This window comes from Polyergus mexicanus, unplaced genomic scaffold, assembly GCF_030449975.1.
Source record: "Polyergus mexicanus isolate NDT 795.1 unplaced genomic scaffold, iyPolMexi1.0 SCAF_26, whole genome shotgun sequence".
Taxonomy (NCBI): domain Eukaryota; kingdom Metazoa; phylum Arthropoda; class Insecta; order Hymenoptera; family Formicidae; genus Polyergus; species Polyergus mexicanus.
In genome coordinates, this window is record NW_027223346.1 from 3,026,152 (window position 1) to 3,044,088 (window position 17,937).

The following is a 17,937-nucleotide window of genomic DNA, read 5'->3' on the forward strand; positions in this document are numbered from 1 at the left end:
TATTATCAACAAGACTGGCTTGTTACAGAGCAAATAAATTAAACCAAGTTATAGATGTTTGAGTTTGATATAATAATAATGCAATTCTTAAATAACAATAATTAACTAGAGCATCTATGAACGAAAGAGCATTAAATTCTTAAACGCGTCTTCTTATTATATAATGTTTATTAAAGATAAACCACATTTGTCCTTGTATATATACGACACTGTATATAAGACATTATAGAAAGAGCTCTCTCCTTTCTCTCCATCTTTCCCCTTTCCCTCTTCCTCCCTTCTTCCCTCTCCCTCTCCCTCTCTCCCTCTCCTTCTTCTCTTCATTCTTTCTCTCTCAAATTGCATATTCCTGAATTATCATCCTTAATTTCATAAATTATTGTCGTATTTAAGGTAAAATAGAATGAATCATTAATGAAATATATTGTATACAGTATGTATAATGTATAATACATGATAATACATATATGTATAATACACGAACAAACATTGCATTTAGAGCCAGAGTATTAAAGTCTGTCCAAATAATCTATGCAACTATCTTATTGTTAGTATAATGCAGATTTGATATGTATCTTTCATCAAAATCTTGTGAAATAATAGATATATTTTAATAACTAATATGCAAATTGTTTTCAAGCAGCAAATATGGGAAAAAAATTTTTTGCAAAATTTTTTTATCGCATTAATTAATAAATAAATAATATCGACTATATCGCAAAAAAATTTTGAGAATTATTATATACATATGCGCGATATGTATGCAAACAGTATATATTAATTTCTCTATTTGCTATATTTCTCAGTTCGTAAACGGAATACCATTTATTATTCGTTATACTCTACAGCGATATCGCGTTTAGATCGGATTTTCACAGAGAGATTCGGATTTTATTTATGGTGACCCAGAAATCGCAAAAATTCATTGCGATTTTTACGGATGAATTACGAATGAACTTCGCTATTCGTAATTCATCCGTCCTCTCGACGACATCAGGCGGTTGAGAGAGGCCAAGCCTCTGTTTTTTAATTAAATGCTCATAGCGTCCCCTGACGCATCTTCTTCGCTTCCTTTCTCTCCATTTTATGTACCCGTTTGCTATCCGCCCCACGCAAACCTTTCTGTTTTTACAAACATCGATCGTCTCGTATTGTCAGTGACGGTGTAAATTTAAAAACAGGTGTTTGGTGAAAAACTATTTTCTATCTAACTTCGGATAACCGCAAGAATATCTGATTAATCGATTTAACAAGCTTGTCTCCAAACCGTATTTTAAATTCATATTTTTAAATTAATTCATATTTTTAAAAAATGAAGATTATACGCGTTGCAAAGTGTTTCAATCAGCTTTTTTCAATCACTTATGATTCTATTACAACTATATAATATGTTTATCAATTTATAATACTGTTAATTACACAAATGTGAACGAAATAATCTATATAACAAGCAGAAATCAAAGTAAATAACTTTACTGTGCCCACATTTACTAATAAATGAATCCGTTTCGAACGTATCATAATGATACGTAGGAGTGTAGAATTAATATCCCCATAATATGTATATATGTGTATGCAGATTAATGAAATATTCGATGTATTGCTATTTGGATTTCATATCACTTTGATATAGCTGATCACCTCTTAAACGATTATAAATGTACAAGCTTTTCGCATCACATTGCCAGTTGCAGAATCTCAAATTTTTTTTCAAAGAAAATATATTTCTCAATATGAGGGTGCATATCGTATGCATGTGAACCGGCTTTGATGTTGTAAAATCTGAAAATCTAATATATGTAACGTTTTAATAATATCATAATAATATTACACAGTAATATTAAATATATATAAATATATATAGTTATAATATGATATAAAAATAAAATAATATAATAAAAGTAATAATAAATATATATAAATTATAAATATATATATAACATAGTAATATTAGAACGTGCACGTGTGTTACAAGGATATTTATACAATAACATTACGTTGAAGCGTTAAATAAATATTACAATATTTACGATATTTTACTTTACGATATTTTACTTGAATACATAACAACGCGCGGTGCGAAAACAATTATTTTATGAGTGAGGACTAAACACTATAATAAAGTATTTTTTCATTAAGTATTTTTCGAGTTATTTTATATCTTAATGTGATATATTTTGATATAAAATATAAAACATCTCGTAAAATATTTAGTTTTTGATAATCTTATTGTAATACTTTTATGTACAGAATAATGAGATGAATCAATTGATGTAAAAAAAAAAAAAAACACCGTTTAAAAAAGATACATTGTAAATAATTACATACTTTTTCTTAAAAACAATTATTTTTTTCATATCAATCGATTTATCTTATTATTTTGTACATAAAAGTATTTACCATACGTAAAATTATCGGAAACTAAATATTTTACGATATATTTTATATCAAAATATGCCAGATTAAGATATAAAATAACGACAAATATTTAACAAAAAAAAAAGATACGGTAAATGTTTACATTAACTTACACCTCACGAATCGTTTTCATTTTTACATATATAATGTAAACATTTACCAAAAATACTTTATTATAGTGTTTTGAAAAAGTTTCAAGAAGATCTATAAGAATATGTAATAAAAAAGATGGGGAGTTCCATTTATAAAAAAATAAAATTAACTTTTTGAAATGTCCTCAACGCCTCCTCTCATAAAATAATCGTTTCCACTATGATGTCCCCCTTTGTACTGAACAAGTCGATATAAACTATTTTTTCATACGTCTTCAAATTTTGCTAATAATTAAATTGGTGACTTTATACGAATTACCCTGTAGTTATGAATCCATTATTTCGATATTTATGTGATAGAATCTCCTACTAAACCTAAAATTAATTTCTTTGTTAATCTTTGTAAATTCTTTGATATAACGCTTTTTTCTTTTGATCCTATACTTTTTATAATTTTTTTTTTTAAGTTACACTTATTATAAGATCTATTTTATCATTATAATTTTACAGATACTTTATTATGATTTGATCTTGTAGCAGCAGTATAATTGTTATTGTTTCTTTTTATGTATACGTTTATTGATTCGTATACCTAGTTATATTTGTAATTTCTCTTTACAAAATTATTATCCCATTAATAGCAATAAACACCGTAAGAAACGAGTGCACTAGTAGCAAAGAGCATTTTTTGCTTTTAACATTCCAGCAAATAATTAATTCGAAAAATTATCTTTTGTAAAAAATATAAATTTCTAAAGCTTCGTGTGTTGTGCATTTTCAAACATAATTTGAGAATGTGGTCACACTTTATAAAATGCCTAGACGTTTTATAAAACGACGAACTATATAATATCTGGCTACGACATATATATTATATTATTATAATTAAAAAAGCTGCGTAAATTGTGTTTTCACAAATGAAGCAAAAAGGTATATAGCAAGATTATCTATCTTAAAATTGACTCTGTGAAGTTACTTGTGTTGTACTTTTTCTAACGTGTATATTTTTACCGATTAATTATAATAGAGTTCGTGCCTGCTTAGGTTTTATCAATGCGTAAAATCAATTCCGCCTGCAATTCCTTGACAATAACTCTGTTATATATTACACGCATATCGCGTGTGTAATATAAAAACATTTTTAAACCAATTATCATGTAAACTTTGCGAAATAATTACAATCTATTAAGGAATTACTATTGCTGCAGTGCAGCGGCTGATTATACTGATGGAGTACTCCTGGCGCCATCCCTAGAATGCGTTATACTATAATAAACGCGCAATGCGACTAATTTTAAACTCATGCATGAGAATATTACCATGACACACTGCGAGCTAAGTATATATGTGGTACAGATATGTACAATATACAAGGCGTGCCACAAGGGGTGCCCCTAATTATCCTTCTAAGCTAATTGCAATCAACGCGTGACTCTTAAGTGCCATATGGAAATCAGCCTCTCGAAAAGACTGATTTATATATTATAAAATGGTTTTTTTTTTTTTTTTTTTTTTTTAGCTTCGGACTTTATTAGCAGTTCCAGTAAGAATACGTCAAAAAATTTGACGTATAATATTTTTATGCATTGCGCCAATTTTAATGTTTAACATTTTTGTTGATGATTTCAAATACAAAAAATTGTAATCGATTACGTGTATAACGCAGCGTTTTTTATTTAACAAACGCACGCATGGACTGTCTCTTCACATAGATTACGATTCTGCGCGATTTTAATTATAAATATATAAACAGATTTTTTGCAAAATTATTCTATTAAAGAGAGAAAAAAAATATATTATCTTTTATTATATATAAAAATATATTGTATAAAAACAATATTTTCATATTGTACCATAATTTATCTGATATATTACCTGATATTTTTCTCGAATACAGATTTACACACACATACACACGCACGCACGCACGCACGCACGCACGTACGCATACATAACATCTTATTAATTGTCAAATCTAGAAATTATTTATCCGCGGATATATCCGTAGAATATCTGCGATATTCTTCTCCTTTATTTATGTGCTATGAACCATAAAGTCAAGTACACAAGCTTATCATTTATAATAAATTAAATCAAAAATATCATTGCTTCAGTTTTTATATGCAGTGGAAATTGTTCTAGAATCGACTAGTTTTTCTTTTAATGGACAGTTTTATGAGCAGATCTTTGGCAGTCCTATGGGATCTCCTTTATCATCTATTTTGGCAGATATTGTGATGGGTGATTTGGAGACACATTGTTTGAGTTTGTTGAGTTTTATTGTTCCTGTTTATTATAGATACTTGGATGATATCTTTGCCATCGTTCCCCGTGCAAAGGTGGACGAGATTAAGTTGGTTTTCAACAGTTATCACCAACGCTTAAAATTCACGCATGAAACAGAGTCGGACTCATGTATTAATTTTTTGGACACCACTGTTATCCGCTTTAAGAGAAAAATTTTAACTAATTGGTATAGAAAACCTACTTGTTCCAACAGATATATTAATTTTTATTCCAACCATCCTTTTAAATATAAAATGAACACCATTTTTAATCTCGTTGACCATGCTATTTTATTGTCTGACGATCAGTTTCATGGTAAAAATATTGATGCCGTGAAACGGATTTTACTCAATAATTGTTTTCCGAGACACGTTGTAAACCGTTACGTTTGTAAGAGACTTAATTTTTTGAAACACCGTGGTGATGTTACTCCGAGTACTGAGGAAAATAATGTAGACAAGCCCTCTTACATTGCATTACCTTTTGTTGAAGGTTTGAGTGACAGTATCGGTCGGTTTTTTAAAGATATGGGTTTTAATGTTGTCTACAATGTACCTAAAAAATTAAACTCATTGATTAAACGTGGTAAGGATGTGCTGCCTATTAGTAATAGAACGGAAGTCGTTTATAAAATAAATTGCAAGAAATGTAGTGCTTCGTATATTGGTCAAACGAAAAGACATTTAGTTATCCGTGTCAAGGAACATTTTAATAACATAAAAATGCACGCTAGTGATCTTTCTGTAATTAGTAAACACAAATTAGAATTTGATCATCACTTCGTTTGGTCAACGCCTGATATCCTGCATACTGAAAAACATGTAAGAAAGAGAGAAATAGCTGAAATGTTCTTTATTACAAATTATGACAACACTGTTAACTCTCAAAAGGATACAGAGAATTTAAATAACATATACGATAGATTAATAAAGGTCGTTTAGTCTTTCTCGGTATCTTAAACAGAGAGGTTGTCACAGTGTGTCATTATGACATAGCGACTTTTTTCTCTTTCAACTTTAACTATAATGCATGTACGTAAATTTGTTTATTTCATTTTTGTAACGGGATTATCATTATTTAATATTGTAATTTTAGTTCACTTGATAAGGACCAAAACCATATGGTCGAAACGTTGTGATAACAATCGAACAATTGCCAGTTGGGTCGTACATATATAAACACTTTAAAAATATCATATTTAATTTAGATTATAATCTTTACAAGTTTAAAGATTGTATAACAGTAAACGAAAATTTATTAATACAACCAATACAAAATAGAAATATATCTTATTATGAACAATTATTGCCAAGCTTTGAATTAAGCTACGTATAATATATGTGCATATACTACATTGGATATATAATACATCGCATACAAATATATATATACCGTGTGTCGTGCTTTGTAGACATACAGTGATTCTATCATGGCTAACTGACGATGGTGTATATTTCATTTTGTTATTGATAAAAGATAATAAATTTACTTAACTATCTTTCGTCGAGTTCATGTACTTGGGTTTACGATTTCACCGGTCGTTGTAAGTGCTGTAACGCGAGACACACACAATATTTTCTTGTAGGTTGCTTTCCTACACTGCACAAGAAATGCAATTCTTCTTAGAATTTAAGATTCATGGGGATATCGTGGAATATATTGCTTGTTAAAATGATGAACGACGGTTTAGATTATCGGCAAAGAAAATAATTTCCTTTATAATTTATCTTTAAATTTCTAAATGCATATTTTTTTGCTTTTAACATTCCAGCAAATAATTAATTCGAAAAATTATCTTTTGTAAAAAATATAAATTTCTAAAGCTTCGTGTATTGTGCATAAGACGATGCATAGACGAATATAATTAACGATGCATACGTATTACCGCAAGTGATGGGAGCAATTCGTCGAGTGAAAGAAACTATGGAAACGGGGACGATACAAATACGCGCAACAACATAACCTTTTCATCGTTTAAAAAAAAAAATCGCGAAAAAAAGATATTTTCGCGCTGAAAAGCTTCACAATCGCCGTAGACGATTTGAAAGATTGTTAGAGACAAATTCTTTTAGATCTTTTTCTCTTTTCTTGAAAATCCTTTACAACTAACATAGAACTCTTTCTGAGGGACTCTTCGTATATTTGCAAAAAAAGAGTTCATATGTGCTTTTGCGTCGCTGCGATTTTGTCTTCGGCAAAAAGTAAAGCGAGAAACTCTTGGACGAAAAAACTTCGCAATCGCTTCGCTTGGATTTATTCTCCGGGTGGGATTATCCAGCCGCGCTAGACTGCATCCTGCTCTGTCCTTCATTCGGATTTGCGTATTTATATGTATGTGTGTGACTGATTACAACACCGCGCGTTTGCCGCATCGATTTTGGTAGCATTTTGTTCGCGGGTGCCACAGTCGGCCGACCTAGGTATATCCAACGGAAGAAGCCAACGGACCAGTAAAATTTCATTTCACGCGAATTTCTCCCGCGAAAGAATGGATTATATGTATATAATGCGACGAAATTATCGGTGCATTTGCATCTGCGAGGGAGGCGATAGAAACCTTCGCTTTTCGCAATAGCGAGGTATTGCATGAAGGGGCGTCCGTCCGGGATTAATGCGATCGTGCATTGTAGCGCGTTCGTCGATTAAGCTTGTTATCAACGGTACGTCGTGGATTAAGGGTCCTCGTACGCGAAACAACGAGAATAATCGTCTCGATATGTTTTTTTAATTCTTCATCGTTATCCCCGAGATTTTCTTTTTTAACCACTCTACTAGCGGTTTCATTATATTCACGTCCGGATTGAGTTCAAAATGTCACGCATCAGTGATATTTGACAAATATCCTCTCTTTACTCAGAGAAAAGTAGATTATTGTGATACATTATGATAATTTTTTTGATAATATTTTACTAATATACAAAGAGAGAATTATGAATGTAGCAAGAGAAAAATAATTCATTTCCCAAACCATTACGCGAGAGTATATTGCTATTGCACGTCTGAAATGATCAAAACCACTGTATAGCGTCGAGTTTTCCTTTATTTTGTAATTTTCTAAAATACTAAAGAAAACACGAATAATCATATACATTTCGTAGTTATAATATATGTATAGAATATTTCAAATATAATTACATCCTGCAATTAAATTCACAAAAATGAAAATATACATTAGATGTAAATATTGTATCATTTTATTCAAGCATATAAGCAATTGATAAAATTTTGGGAAAAGAAAATCTTTATATAAAAAATAGTTTTCTACCTATATCGTAGAATTTTATTTGCAACTTATATATTGATTATTTAAAGAAACATATTTTTTATTTTTACAGATTATATATTGACTAATATAAATAATTAAACGTAGCGAAATTCTTAAAAATTTGATAATTTTATGTTATTAAAAAACTCTTTACATCGAATGTGAATATATCCTATTAGCTTTTTCTCTGTAGATAAATTTTTTACGTGCACCGAATAAACGAATTTCATTGGACATTATGAATTTCACTAACGGAATATATTAGGTGTACAACTTTGCTTCCGCCGTTTTCCTATAGATGGCTTTAGCGGTAAGTAGTGGTCGAAATAAATAGATCATAGACGTCATGCGATAAACTTGGGCATCTGTCAACATAACCCCATAGAAACATTAGTCGATTTGTGTCCGCGTCATAAAGTTATTCTCGATTGAAAATGTCAGTTTACGAGCCAAATTCTCGTCATTTGCGGGAGGTTTTAATTTTCTGCTTCAATATGAAGAAATCTGCGGCTGAGGCTCATCGAATGCTCTCAAATACTTATGGTAAAGCCGCTATTGGCGAAAGAACGTGTCGTGAGTGGTTTCAACGCTTCAAGAACGGTGATTTTCACGTCGAAGACCGGCATAGCGGTGGAAGAGAGAAGGTTTTCGAAGATGCAGAATTAGAGGCATTACTTAATGAAGACTCGAGTCAAAGTCAAAAAGAATTGGCACGATCATTGGGAGTGACTCAACAAGCAATTTCAAAACGCCTCAAAGACATATAATCAGTTTTTTACAATAAAGCCTCGAATTTCGGAAAAAAAACGACGGAAGCAAAGTTGTACACCTAATATGTCCACGTGCCGTCACGTTTGCAGGAGAAATACGCTCGATCGCATGGATTTCTCTCTTGCGTATAGGTGCGTTTACAGCGAGAGAAAAGCGGCCACAGTAACTATAAATCTGTAATTTTAGCACGAGCGATGCGTAATAACGAATGTATATATGCGAGATCGCAGGAGATTATATTAGCATAAACCATTAGACGGGATAGTAAATCAACAACGAACATAATTACTTACTATAGGTTGATTTAACACATAATTTACGTAACTTAAGCTAATTTGCACGATTTGACGTTTTAAATCCGATCTTTATGAATTGATTTAAAAAAAGAAAATAATGCATATATATATTTTATAGTTTATACAAATTGCCCGTTATAATCGCATCTAAACCAGAGCCATATTATTGTACAAAATAATAAATAAATCATTTTCTTTGTATATAAAATTATTTTAGTTTATTAAGTTTTACTATATATATGTATAATCGTGTGTTATAAAATAAAATATACAGGATGTCCCATCAAAAATGCATAACTTTTTTATAATAATGTGAATATTCCAACATGAAGGAAGTTGTTCGCAATAAAGTTTGAGTTTGAACTATATAATTTGATATAAAGAAAAGTAGAGGGTACTTTTTTAAAACCGGGTACATTTTTGGATTTGTTCTTGTACAAAAAATCTGTGAGAGTAAAAAAAATGTTGCCGACCGTTAGTAGTCTTTAGTGTACCTTAAATTATGAGAAAATAAGGCTAGTTGTTGAAACAAAATTTTTGATTACCAAGAATAACAAGATTTTGTGGAGAAGTCAAAGTACCCGATTTTGTCCTACCGGTAGGGTCGAACCGGGTATCCATTTGAAAATATGCAAAACACCGTGTGATTATAAAATCTAGATTTATTTCAATCAAAATACAATATAAAGATGTATTCTATTGACAAAAGTCACAAATAAAAATATCCTCTTGTTCGACATTGCTGCAGGACTTGCTTTTTGTGGAGACACAAAGTCAGGATAACAATTCTTCCTCTTTTCATTATATGAGATGTGTAAGTACCCCAACACAAGGGAAGTAACAAATACGGCGGTTGTATATTCCGACGTATAAAGTAGCGATCAAAATTAATATGATATACTCTCTAATATGTACACAATGCAATGCTGCACTTACCGAAACAGATGTTCTATATAGAAAGAGTGCACGACGACTCGATATCGATCTATCTGGGACTAAAAACTTTGAACTTCTATTAAAAAAGAGATATCATGCCCACAGTACCGGGGTACGGTTTGTTTTAAAATAATGATGGCGCCAATCTACAACTAGTAACACAAGTTAGCCATAAATAGCAGGATTTATCACGAAAAATTAGGGGTACCCGGTTTGACTCGCCTACTCGATTTTACCCAACTTTCCTCTATATTTGTTACAGTTTATTTCTTTTAGTTTAAAAAATAAAAGGTAGTGGCCACTTTTCGTGGGACAGTCTGTATATTATTAATAGCTTTTTAACGCATTACTTCTAAAAAATATAAATAAAATATTTTATAGCTCGATATTAATGGATTATCATACAATCAGTTATTAAATAATTTTTATTTTTATATTTTAAAACTTATAGAGATACACTAATATATCAATGTATCGTTCATATGTGCGATTACCATCTTTTAAATACACTAGCTTCAAATGTAATATTTAGCATGATGTTTATAACAAATCAAATTACATGAAAAACTTTATATTAATTATATTTTATACATAGTAGGATCTTTTCGCAGGTGACGAATTTCAATATTGTACATCTGGCCGCTCGTCCTAAGGGACACATAAACCATAAGTAAGGATGGCCTTTCACTGGGATAAGCTCTCGCCAGCAGAATTCCAACAGCTCCAGGACTTGGCAGCTTGTAAGTAACAAAAAAAGGAGATAGAGAAGGAAACGCGTAGAATAATGCGAATAAATCACGACGAAAAATACGGCATTTATTCTCTCTCCCTCTCTCTCTCTCTCTCACTCTCACTCTTTCACTCTCTCTTTCTTTCTCTATGTCTATTATAAAGTTATGTCTTAATTTTAAAGAAAATGTAAGTAGTTTATAAAACAATTAATTTAAAATAGAAAAATTACATGCCAATTCGCAACTTGCGATAATTATCTTAAAATCTCGCGGATATATCTACGAATATTTTTTTTGATAAAAATGATCGCAAGATACCTGAAATTTGAGATATCGGGTTAATTTTTTTTTACATGAATAAAGTATTATTAAAGGATGTTTGATATTTAATTTAGTGAGGAACGGTGAAAGACTTCATAATTTATAAAATTTTGAATTTTTCGAGAAATGTCTACACACGTCTTAACTTTTGCAAATCTTTTTATTTATATGAATAGAGTATCATTAAAGGATAGTTGGTATTGAATTTGGTGAAGATCGGTAACTGGTTTATATAAATTTTTTTTTTAATGTAAATTTTTATATTTGTAAAAGGATATTTTGTAATATCCTACGTGTGATTTGCCAACATTATAAACATGGGCATGCCGACGAATTTCTAAAGCCAACATCGGGTTTAAATCGTGTCGATTTTAAAATTTCACCTAATATGTACTATCGAACCCAATCGGGATACTATCGAATCGATTTGATAAAATGTATTGAGAATCATTTTATTGGATTAGACAATTGATAAGACATTACTTACATAGCTTAATTCTACATCTTATTTAATAGTCGGAATTATTCTCAATATTTAAAATACAGATAGTCATAAATATTTTTTAATACATTTCTGATAAGATGAGAATTTAATAATATATAAAAAAATTATTTACTACAGGATATCATCACGTCAATTATGATCCCAAAAATTGGAAAAAAATTGCAAAATATTTGAACTCTAGAGAATATACGAAAATACACAAAAAATAACACAAGAAATATTGATGAACATTTTAAAACATTATCAACCATGGCGTATATTAGCCCACTTTCTTTATCTATTTATTTCGCTCACAAAACTTCTTCTATAAGGAAGCCAAAATTGACAAACCCGTTTGTTTCAAGGAACTTAAACTTTGCGAGTGAAATAAAATTCCTCTATGAGAAAGCAATGTGCAAATTTCTAATTTACACAATTTTCAATTTGTTTTGGATTTGTCTTCCTACAAAAGGAGTAAAAAAATTTTTGCTGATCGTTAGTAATCTTTAGTGAACCTTAAACTTTGAGAAAATGAGGTTAGTTATTAAAAATATTTGGTTACCAAGGATAACAAGATTTTTTGGAAAAGTGAAAATACCCGGTTTTGTTCTACCGGTAGGGTAAAACCGGGTACCCATTTGAAAACATGTAAAACATCGTGCAATTACAAAATGTAGATTTATTTTAATCAAAATACAATATAAAGATGTATTCCATTGACAAAAATCACACGCACAAATATCCTCTTGTTCTCTCTATATTGCTACAGGGCTTCCTTATTTAATTTTTTGACTTTAGAGTTTCAAAAAGCTTCTTTTCAGTGATTTATTTTTTTGAGTGATAGTTTTCGTTTCCAACTGCTTTTTGTAGAGAAACAAAATCAGGATAACAGTGTAGATACCCGGTTTTGCCCCAACAAAAAACAAAATAACAAACACGACGGCTGTATATTTCGGCGTACGAGTGACGAAAACTACTGCGATATACATTCTCTGATATGTATAAAATGCAATGCTGCATTTATCGAAGCAGATTCTGTTTCTGTGTAGAAAAAGTCCATTACGACTCGATTGTTGTCCCGATATCGATCTTTTTTGGCCCAAAAATTTTAAACTTCTCTTAAAAAAGAAATATCATGTGCGTATAGGCACAGTTTATCTTAAAATAATGATGGCATCAATTTACAATTAGTAACACGAGCCAAAGATTTATCATGAAGAAACAGAAGCACCCGGTTTTATCCGCCTATCCGGATTTATTTTCCTCTACGTAACAAATATTGAAATACTTGTATATAAATAGAATCAATAAAAAATTTTTTAAAATTAAAAATTGAAACGTTATACACTTAATGTTTGTCACTAGAAAATAAAAATTGTTCAATATTTTTAAAAATTTAAATTTTACGCATCAAATTTTCGATGCATACAATAATACCATTTATTTAATTATATAAAATAATATATAAAATAATATAATTTAATAATATAAAATAATTATATAAAAATTTGCAAATCTAGGGGAAGACATTTTGAATATTTTTCATTTTTTACAATAATGTGCAACATATATGATACAAGTCTTTCCATCTAATAAAGTTTTACTTTTTAAGTTATTCTTACATTTTATATTATTATTAAATAATATTTTTGACGTATTACACAGTAGGACAAAAAATCACGTTTTCTTTCTCTCCGAAGTGCGTTTTTCGTAAATTTTTTTCGCGCTGAACACGGTACCGTTGTCAGAATTTGTGCATCACGTTAGGATTTTGAGTAAATTGGAATGAAAGGGGCCAAAAAAGACGTTTTTAGCTATTTTTAACATTTTTTTTGCTACAAGAAGAAAACTGGTTTTTAAATAAACTTGATGGCTGAAAGTATAATTCAAGAGCTTTCAAATTTTGGTTCATGATTGTATGACTTTTTTTCATCAAATTTTCTTTTTAAAAAAATGTTAAAAATGTTAAAAACGCCATTTTTGGCCCCTTTCATTCCAATTTACTTTAAATCCTGACGTGTAGGTAAATTTAGACAACGACAACGTATTATCGCACTTCGGAGAGAATTTTGTGTCCTACCGTGTTATCGATCAATATAAAAAATATGCTATTATTTAGATTGATTTAAATTTAAATTTAGATTTAAGTTTTGATTATTTCTTCGATGTCTGACAATTGTCGCTTTCTTTCTATATCATAGTATAAGACTCAATTAAATACAACGAATTATTGAATCGTTAATTATTTTTCAGATTCCACGCGAAAACTTCAGGATGTTTTGGCTGAATTTTGCGGAAACAATATGACGCCGAGTGGCGTGCCGAAATATCATCCGGACGGAGTAAGTCATAAAAATTAATCTATATTTTAATCGTATAATTGATAATATACATATCTAAGATTTATAAAAGAGAAAGTAAGGTAAATGTCCCAGTGGCCGGACGTTTAAGCGTAGATTATCACAAATAATACAATTTATAATATTAGCGAAAGATTTTTAATATAAATATTTGTATTTAGTCGAAAACTTAAGATTCCCCTCCTTAAGCAGGGAAAAATTATTTCAATCCACATATATCAATTATTAATTAAATATTTACGTAAGTAATAGAGCGCGTCAATGTATCAGTGGTCGGACAGCTGAAATAGGTTCCCATAGAGCACCGCAAGATTGCAATAACATTGCAGCAACATTTTTCTGCAAGATTGCAATATTGCAGAAACATTGCGAAATGTTGCTGCAACGTTGTTATGATATTGCAGCAACAGTAAAATGTCCGCCTACAAAAATATTGCAATATAATATTGCAGCAACATAGCAATATAATATATATGCAATAATGCTTTATGTATATTTATCGACATAATATCCTTAACATATGAAAAAAATAATAAGAAATTGGGCCTTTAAGAGTCAGGATCTAGCGTGTATATAGTTTTTCTGTATTATAATAATAACGAAATTATAAAATGTAAATTTTTCAGTACATATTTGACTTCTTTCAGTGACAGAGAATATCTAAGAGATATAAGAAAAAACTCAATTTGCAATTGTGTAAATTCACAATTTCTCTGTATCCGAAATATTCAGATATCCGGATGCAAAAAGATTGTGGTGAATTTACGCATACAACGAGTTTTTTCACATCTCTCTTGTCTTTATATAATCTCAAAATTTATTTATTAAAATCTGAAGTATCTTGCATATTAGAAAATTATTATCAAATTTTTGATTTTATATAAGAATGGAAACTATTAAAAGAATTCTTAGTCCAATGTCTGAGCCCCTGTATTAGGGTCATATCATACGACTTAAATTAACAAAAATAGTTATTATATCTTTTTAATCTTGCTAGCCGCTCTTTGTAAACTTTATATAATCATCATGATTAAAAATTAAATGCGGAATAGATAGCGCAACATGCGCCGTTTAGTGGTAAACGAATGAACTAGCGATTATTAAATACTTTTTTTGTAATATTTTCGGAATGTTGCTGTAACATTGCTAAAGTTATATTGTAAAATAATGTCTTTGCAATATTTCTGCAACATTAAACTGCACTATGCAATATTACAATGTTGCAGCAATGTTCTTGCAAGCTTCAGTGCTGTATGGGTTATGGTTCAGTATTCGATCATAACCAGAAAACTAGTATGCTGACGAGAAATATTGATATAAATAGATATTTAAAGACAAAATATAACTCTAATTTAAATTGGTATTTATACTTAATGATATTTTATTTTTATCAAAAATTATAAAAACAATTCGTTCCATAACCTGAAAACATAAAACAGGCCAGTTAATTTACAAACTACATTTCTTAACAGTGAACATGCAGATAACAGACCGAACAATAATGCAAAATAATATGGATATACTTCCAAATGATTCCTGCTCCCGATTAACCTGTAATTTCACACATAAATTCTATTCAATGTGAGCGATAAATTGTGCGTGATCCCAACTTCCGGAAATAAAAAAAAAAAAAAAATTATGTAAGACAGCACTTATCAACTAGATAAAAAATATACTTTCAAATGATTTCTATTTCACGCAAATTTTATTCAATGTGTGAAATCCAAAGAATCGAAGGATAAACTTTGCTTTGCGCGCAAAGTCTCAAAGCCATATAATTACAGACCTAGTTTTGCATCCAAAGTATCAAACGATGAGGAGTAGATCTTGCTTCGTACGAAAATTAACAAACCTATAAATCTAGTTTTACATCCGAAACATCGAACGATAGGGGGTGGATCTTGCTTTACATGGAACGTTGTAAATCCATGTAGAACCTCACTTCGCATTAAAAAGTGTATGCGTGGAGACAGTGTGTTTCCTCTCCCCCCCCCCTCTTCCTCCCCTCTGCAGGGAGGCTCCGCTATCAGAAAACTAGACATATGGGTTTGTGTTCAATCTTCCTTTGCGCGGAAAGTCGCAAACCCATGTGAAACGATATAATTACAAACACTAGTTTTGCATCTAAAACACCAGGCGATAGGGATATCTAGCGACTCGTCGCTAATACACGGGTGGTGAGTGAGGGGGGAGAGGGGGGGGGGCAATAGGCGTGAGCCACGGAATTGGGCCAAAATGTGCAACTAAATCCGAGCACTGGATTAGTTAGATGCTTATGCTTAACGAATTTGTTAACGATCGGCCATAATTTTGCCTAACCATAGACGCTTATTTTTAATCAATTTCTTTTAATACAAAAAATTTTTAATTCAGTTTATTTTATTTTTTTTTTTTTCTAATTAATCATCAAATGTTTTGGAGTTTTTTTTACAGTAATTATTATTTTCATTCATAGCTGTTTAAATAAATAGTATTATAAATATATTTTTTTAATGTGGTCGGATATTGCGACGTGTCCGACCACTGGACATTTTATTATCTTTCCGCAAAAAAATTTATAAAAGCGGGAGAAAAAATGTACAGCCAATGTATATGCGTATCACAAAAAGTAAAAATGTTTTAAACAATGACACGTGATGTTTTTTTTTTTTTTTTTTTTTTTTTTTTTTTTTTTTTTTTTTTAATTAAAGCAGCCGCGACATTTTATTAGGCAAATATTTTCATACAAAATGTACAGTAATTTCCGTGGAAGTTTCCACAAGTTTTCTGTGTAAATCGATAGTGATAAAGAAACTCATCGTGCGAACACGATTTCGTTGCAGACTCTCGTCTCAGGTGTACTTTATCCTTTCTACAAAATAAAATTGAACGATCGGTGTGCTCGGAAGTGCACTTAAGCAACAAATATCTACTTACGGTGTACATAAGCTGTTTAAACAAGTTTTCAGAAAATATAATATTTTCTAGGAAACAGTGACATATAAATATATCTAAAGCAATTTACTATAAATAATTACCTTATTTTATATCTACATCAAGAATGTGTTTGTGATTTTGTAAAAAATTAATCAATTTTGCTCTAGTTGCGCTCGATAATAAATTTTTCATCGTCACGTCAAAGCAAGGGGACTATTCTTCCGGAAGAGCTTTTTTATTGTTTCATGTATACAAAGTGTCCCAATATTAGACCGACAAATTTTAGATGCTTATAAAGGATTGCAAAACAAGCTAATTTTGCCAATAAACTCGTGTCTGTAAATTAATTAATTAAAAAAGATCGGCCAATTTGCGTGAGTATTATCGTACGATGAGAAAGGACAGCCTGATATGGGCAGCATTGATATGTGGTTACTAGGATGCAAGAATCCATCGTTATGTACCGCTTGTATGTAACTGTTGCCATTTGTAGAGCAGAATTATTGAGAAATTAATTATTACGAAAATCGTAAAATGGTAAAGGACTTTTTTTCTCCGTTTCACCTGCTCTACCTGCGAGGGGTACGGTTATTATGGGACAATCTACCTCCATCTTTCGGTTAGTCACTTACTTGTCGGACACCCTGTATATATTCAACGACGCGAAAAATTTGTGAGTCAAAAGTATTATGTGACAATTATTGTGTTACGTTCTGCCGACTCCACGATTCCTTCCTTCCGCGAAGTGGCCGCAATGATCGTCGATTGGTGAGACAAACAAATCGTTCAGTAAACAAAAAAATCAGTGATGAAACCATGCCGGTTTCCTCGAGATAAATAAAAATCAATAGATATCTCTTAGAAGAATTTGCCGGAAGAATAAAGAGACACCGACAAGATAATATAAAATTTTCTAAAATTTTCTAAATACCCAACAAACACAGCTGCATCAGTAATAAAAAACATTTCCAATGAAATATTCGATGAATACAGCTGCATCAATAACAATAAAAATAATTATGTAAGAAAATAGGACCTTTTCTCTAATCTGATCACGTGCA

General features: G+C 30.6%; 1 protein-coding gene across 5 annotated transcripts in view; it reads left to right on the forward strand.

Annotated features, from left to right (window-relative positions):
- The window catches only part of Dgk (diacyl glycerol kinase 1), a 112,114-nt gene that overhangs the window by 47,785 nt on the left and 46,392 nt on the right, over positions 1-17,937 (forward strand). For all 5 annotated transcript variants that reach the window (XR_011448464.1, XM_070314173.1, XM_070314174.1 and 2 more), the window contains 2 exons: positions 10,676-10,804; positions 13,854-13,942. Coding sequence is in view for 4 of the 5 variants with exons in the window: in XM_070314173.1 (XP_070170274.1) it covers positions 10,741-10,804; positions 13,854-13,942 (153 nt within the window). In the remaining variant the exon portion in view is untranslated. The remainder of the gene's footprint in view (positions 1-10,675; positions 10,805-13,853; positions 13,943-17,937) is intronic.